The sequence below is a fragment of the Sprattus sprattus genome, assembly GCF_963457725.1.
Source record: "Sprattus sprattus genome assembly, chromosome: 9".
Lineage (NCBI taxonomy): Eukaryota > Metazoa > Chordata > Actinopteri > Clupeiformes > Clupeidae > Sprattus > Sprattus sprattus.
This window is the reverse complement of record NC_137928.1, coordinates 11,055,406-11,062,201: the sequence shown is the minus strand read 5'-3', so window position 1 is coordinate 11,062,201 and position 6,796 is coordinate 11,055,406. Positions and strand designations below refer to the sequence as shown.

Sequence of the window (6,796 nt, the reverse complement as noted above, 5' to 3'; positions counted from 1 at the left end):
ACACACACACACACACACACACACACACACAGACCAGACACACACACACACACACACACACAGACCAGACACACACACACACACACACACACACACACACACACATAAACACAGCCACCACACTCTCACTGTCTTTCTCTCTTCCTCTCATTTTCGCTCTCTGGTGACTCTCTCTCCGCTCTCTTCCTCCCTCTGCCCTCTCTGTCTCCCTCTCTCCCCTCCCCTCCTCTCCTCTGTGCTGCTGGAGCAAGTGAGAGCGTGTTGATGGAGGCTGGTTTGCTCTGATGAAGTGGGCCATCAGCGACACGCCGGTCTAACAGGGCGCAGGTGTGGCGCAGGGCACGGGAGGGGCAGGAGGCAGGGAAGGGAGGCAATGTGGCAGGGAGGGCATACTCTGCCCACCTGTGAGACAGGGACGTGGCAACCCCCACCTCACCTTGGAGACGGGTGTGACCAAAAAGCGTGTGGTGGTTTATTTGCAGTCGCCAAAACGAAATATAGCGCACAAAAGACTTAAAACGAAGAAAACAAAACCGGTTAATAACATGCAATCTACACATACTAGCATTCAAGCACAGCCACACAGCAAGTTGTCACCTTTCTCTCTCTATCCCCACTCTTGCTTATTATTGGCTAAGTGGGGGAACTCACTGGATAGGAAGCAATGTTCATCATTTAACATACAGAATTACCCAACAGTACATTCAGATTACCACACACATTTAACACACAGAATAACCCAACAGTACATTCAGATAACCACACACATTTCCTCGTAACAGTCAATGGCGTTTCATACTGCATACACGACAAGGGACACGACAACACACACACCAACAGCCCCCCCCCCCCCGCGCACTGCAAACAATCCCTTTTGCCCGGTGCACGCTTCCACGCGGGTACAGAATGTGGGAGTGCATTATATATCAGACCAGTGATTCTAGGGCTAACTACGGAATGGGTGGTGAAGCTGAATCAGTGGGTACCTCACTGTTCGCAAATTTGGTTGGTGAATGCATGAAGTTGACTGTAAGCTAATAAGTACTGTGGTTGTTTAAACAGTGTCTTTACTGACACCAGTGGACATAAGCACTGTGCACCCCACTAGTGGGGCCGTGTAGTGATGTGTCAGGAAATGTAGGCTGTCAGTTGAAATTATGTTTTTAGAGACTACGAGATGGAATTCTGTACAGGAGAAGCGTGAGTCTGATGGAATCTGTCTTAGGTCCCCAAACCACCACCCCAAACACACACACACACATACACACACACACACACACACACAGACACACACACACATTTAAATACCAGTTATCACCAGCCTACTTTGCAGTACTTTGCGTGACGAACAAGTTGCAATGCTTTGGTTTATTGTCATGTCGTTGTGGTTAATTATACGTCACGTTCCTCAATCACACCGTACAGTTTCCATCTAATTGTACGTTGTTGAAGAATTATTTTGTTTATATAAACACAATGGACTGAGTTCTGCAGAAGTTTGAGTGTCTTTTTGGAAAGGTAATTCCAATGCATTGTTCATTTTGGACCTGTCGTTCCCTACTTGTATCTTCCTGCACAGCTACTTTGTGTGCGTGGAGGGCCGGTCTGACTCACCCCAACACCTACAGTAAGGCAGCCTTAGTCAGCACTTTGCTTGATTGTTGTGCCCTCCCATTCACTTACAGAGAAAGACAGAGCTGGGAGGAAGTAAAGGGCAATGGAGAGCGGTAGAGAGAGAGAGAGCGAGAGAGAGAGAGAGAGAGAGGGTGAGAAAGAGAGAGAAGAGAGAGAGAGAGAGAGAGAGAGAGAGAGAGAGAGAGAGAGAGAGAGAGAGAGAGAGAGATACAGCAAGGGAGTAGAGGAGGGAGATAGACAGGGCGGAGGAGGCCGAAGGCTGTTTGATGATTGAGATGGACAAAGATGGCATTCATTAACTGGCACGAGGCACTTTATTGTGCCCGTATTGATTGCCACCCCCACCCCTCGCCATTGATTGCCATGCCATGGAGTAATAGAAAGAATCCCCTACCTGTCAGTCAGATGCCATCTGCAATCTCACCCTGCAGTCTTCCAACCTGTCACAGTGAAGGGCTTACCAGCCTCCTGTCAATCACGCCAGCTGCACATCTCATGCACTATGGGCCCAGGGGGGGTGTTGGGATGGGAGGGAGTGGGTTTGGGGAGGGGGGGGGGGAGGGCAGATTGTATCCTAGTAACCGGGTCTTTTAGTTTGAGTGACTGCTAGATTCATAGACGTGCGGCATGTTTATGAGAGGGACCTTAGCTGTGCTGCTAGCATGGCAAGTAAACAATGCGGTTATTCTCCAAGGAAAGGGGTGTATCTGTGTGTGTGTGGAAGGAGCTTTGGAGATCCCAAAGATTTTATTTATTTATTCGTTTGGAATAACTGGAATATAAATGTTATCAAGGCTTCTGAATGCATTGGAGAATTCACCGGGGCTTGAGTTGGTCTTGGATTCAGTTGTTTGTTCTCGCCATCTCCCGAGAGGGTGTGTGTGTGGGTGAGTGTGTGATTGTGTGCCGTGTGTGTGTGTGGAACATGGGTCTCTGTTGACCAGAGGTGAGTTGTGTGGGCAGACTGCTGTGAACGTGTGTGTGTGTGTATGTGTGTGTTTGTCGGCTCGTAGCGGTGCGTAAGCAGCCAAGGAACGCTCCTGGTTGTTGGCTCAGGTGTAGGCGGAAAGAGCAGAGAGGGTATTGATTGAAAGGCAGGATTTTTTTTATATTATCTCTTTTCTTCATCTCTTAGTGGAGGAATAGGTTTCCGTTACAGTAGCCATGGTTACTCTGTGCACAGCTTTCTTAACATTGATTCTCCCACTACACTCATGGTTAAAGCAATTAGGTTAGTTAAACCGGTTAACCTGTGTTGTGTTAAATGTTTTGATTTGAATAAGTTTGATTTCGGTTTTTTTGAGTGGCAAACTGCTGTGTCAGTTTGGTGAAAAACAAATAGTTGCTCATCCCTGTGTATTCCCTGGAAGAACATTCTAGAAAAACAACAGTGATGCCACGTGGCAATGCAGTTGGTCAGAGGGCAATGATTTGATTGTACAACTACTTACTGTGTGTGACATTTATTATTTATTACTTTATGTACTTTTTGTATTGTGTGTAGTATTCTGTTTATTTCAGGGCTGTTTCATTGATATTTGACCTCCAAGCTAAGTTTAAGTGTAATAAATACGATAAAAATGAATTCCATAAGACAATTGAGAGGGTGATTTAATGTCATTTATCCTTCATGTCACATCAGTTCTTTCAGATCTAGCTTTAATCTTTCGTAGAAACATTGCAATGTCTTGTTTGGTCCACTCAACCGTCTGGTATTTTCACAGAACTGGTGATTGACACAGGGCCTTCAATCTTTGCTACAGCAGATGCGCTACTATTTCCTTCCCCTACCTACTATTTCCTCTGTGATACTGACCTTGGAATATATTAGCATTGAGTTAAAGGATGATTGATGCTAAACTGTGCCCGAGGAAGTCTAGTATATAAAGAAAATGAGACCTGTGGCAATTCCAGGGGTGGAGAAACACCTGCAGGGGGTTTTCAACAGAAGGGAGGAAGGAACGTGATGCTAAGAACCGTGGCACATGCCCTGAATACCATCATGAGGCACGGGGGCGAATTGCCTCGCGAGGTCTGCAGGTTAAACGCAAGTGAGCGACAGAGAGAGAGAGAGAGGAGAAGAAGAAGAAGAAAAAGAAAATGTCTTCAGTGTTTTTGAAAGCTGTTTGCTCTCTCTCTCTCTCTCTCTCCCTCCCCATATTTCCCCTTAGATCATCAAAGAGTACAAGGACGAGGACTGGAACATGGGTAACATTGTGCACACACTGACCAATCGGCGCTACGGCGAGAAGTGCATAGCGTACGCGGAGAGCCACGACCAGGTAGGCCGAGCGCGACCCCCATTTCACAGCCTCACAGGAGAGGAGCAAATGTAATCAATGAGTCATTTGGAATGGAAATTGGTGTCACCGCAGGTTGACGAACACGTGGCGGAGTGAAATTAGAAATTAGCACATCCCGCGTCTGTTTGTATACATTCCGCAAGACGAGGGAGTTGGATGAAAAAAGGGGATGTGTGTGTGTGCGAGTGTATGTGGGTGGGGATGTGCGCACCAGTGTGTTTGTCTACTTGAGTAATGATTACCGCCACAGGTTATTCCTCGACTAATGATTTCCTCTCCAGCTCTACCTCTTCTTCTACCTTTCCCTGTGCCCCCCTCTCTCACTCTTTCTCTCTCTCTCCTCTCTGTCTCTCTCTCTCTCTTTCTCTCACCCCCTTTTTTCTATCTCTCAGGAAGTCAGTAAAAGTGCATAGATCCATGTCTAGCCCAGACGGTGCGGTGATTAATGCAAAGTGCCTCTTGATGAAAGTGACCTTGTTTCAACCCCCCCCCCCCACCCCCCGACCCTCCATCCCCACCCCCCTCGTCTCTCCTCTCCTGTCAACCCCCGCTGAGGCAGGCCCTGGTCGGGGACAAGACCCTGGCGTTTTGGCTGATGGACAAGGAGATGTACACCAACATGAGCGCCTTCATTCCCATGACGCCCGTCATCGACCGCGGCATCCAGCTGCACAAGATGATCCGGCTGATAACGCACGGGTTGGGCGGCGAGGGCTACCTCAACTTCATCGGTGAGAGTCTAATGGTCGTCGTGACGTTATCTGATACTCGCCTCCTTGAAATGGAAAGACTTACTGTAACGCTGGCCCGGTTTTTCCTCGCTGCGTGCCAAGGCATACTGATCTAAAAACAAATCTATTATTAACTGTGGTTGTAAGATGATGTGGCCTCCTACGGATCAGCACACTATAATTGAATATAAACATAAGTTTATGAAACCACATGCCGTGTGGTTTTGTCGTTCAGCATTTGAGCTGGTTCTTGCCTTTAACCAAGTAATGAGATTCTTCCTCTTGCCACAACTGTTACCAGTGTAGTGTATCACACAATGTAGTGTATCATTCTTGTCTGAAATAACTCAGTTCAGCAGTTCAGAATGTACACTATTAGACTTCATGAGGAACATGATAAGGTTTTGTGTAATCATGTCACGTGATATTGTGAGATATTTTAAACGGAAAGTGTACAAACAAACGTTTGGGCTAACAGATACAATATCATCAACAACAAGTCGTCAGCTGCGAGGATATGACAGGGTGTAATTGTCATGTCGTACACTGACCTGTGTCTTTTTTATTGCTGTAATGTATAATACAATCACTTCTGGTGATCTGTGTGATACGGTCCCTTACCCCGCATGCAGTTGACAGCCTGCCGCTTGTACAGTTCCTAAGGGCTTTTCCAGCTCCACAGCGATGCCAGTGACTTTAAATGTTAAACAGGCAAACTCATAAACATCTCCATCAGTCACACTGAATGGACCGTAGCCCCCTCCCCTCAGCGCCTCCTGTCTCCCGTGCCTTACCTCAGGGCCAGAGCAGAGTGCTGCTGCTTTCCTCCAATCGATGTGTGTGTCCTGCCGGGGTCGTTAACCCTTTGCTCTTGGTCCTTCTGATTTAGAAGGGTAATGCTCATGACCTGTGTCAGACCTGAAGAAGCAGGCTGTCACCATACACACAAACACACACACACACACACACACACACATACACACACACACACACACACACACACACACACACACACACACATACACACACACAGTCATAGTACAGTACAGTAACCTGCCTTTAAGCAGCGTTCTAGCCCCACCTGGTGACCAGGTATGCAGGTCATGAGGAACCAAGGTGCATGTTCAGCCTGCTTCTGTGGACCCACAGCACAGGACGTTCAGCTCTCCCCCTGTTTCTGATTAGCTGAACACACTGACTAAAACTGTTCAGGGATCAGAGGATCGTAGACATGTGAACAAGTGTACAACAGATCAACAGGGGAGATCTAAAGGTGGACACGGTTGGGCCACATTAACAGATAGGGGTCATCGTTTAATTGACAGGCAATTGGCTGCGAGCAATGCAACAAGCAAAGTATAATTTAAGCAGCTAATTTAATAACTTGGCAAAATCATTTTGCTAATTTAATACCATGAGCAAGATCCTAAGCTCAAACATGGGTGGGTCAGATCAATGCCTCCACACACCACACAATAGCGCTAGTTCATGCGCGATGGGCTGAACTGCTTGTTGCCCAACAATGAAATTAACGGAGATGCAGCAGTAGATCTAATTAGCGTATCTGATATCCTAGGATAACCTGGGCTGGGTTTTGAAGCCATTTTGTTTTTTGCCTTTTCTTCCATTCTCTTTTCTTCTCTTTCTTTTTGTCCCTCAGGTGACCTTTACGCTGTCTGTCTCTGAGTAGTTGCCCTCTGCTGAAATCAGAGGGAGTACGAGTAAGGAAGGATGAATGGTCGGGTTGTTCTTCTCGTCTGTGTCTAACGCTCACAGCGATAGACCTTGAATTCTGAGAGACCTGTTTCCATTCACTCGAGAATATGCCAGAGGCAGACGGGCTAAGCCGTCGCTTTCTCCGAGAAACGTTCTATTGAGTTAGAAGGGATCTGACTTTTCAAAGCTTGTTTTGCTCTCGAAAAATCAACCAACAAAGAGACATTGTTAAATCAGATTAGCGTTTATAGTCAATCCCTGTGGCAAGAAAGAACTGCAGTTTTCTTGTAAAGGGGACAGACCGAGAGACAGGCAGTATGTCAACAACATTAGCGGAAACGGCAAAGCCCACCCCCTCCCCTCAAAAGAGGTACAAGAAGGAGAAGTCTAGCAAATATGAAATGACATGAC

The 6,796-nt window shown here is 46.9% G+C and overlaps 1 protein-coding gene across 1 annotated transcript in view; it reads left to right on the top strand.

Moving 5' to 3' along the window:
* LOC308370682 (1,4-alpha-glucan-branching enzyme-like) overlaps positions 1–6,796 on the top strand; it is a gene marked incomplete at its 5' end in the record, with an annotated part of 106,770 nt that overhangs the window by 61,233 nt on the left and 38,741 nt on the right. The window contains 2 exons of the mRNA XM_080845383.1: positions 3,807–3,917; positions 4,498–4,669. Of these exons, the coding sequence (XP_080701509.1) occupies positions 3,807–3,917; positions 4,498–4,669 (283 nt within the window). The remainder of the gene's footprint in view (positions 1–3,806; positions 3,918–4,497; positions 4,670–6,796) is intronic.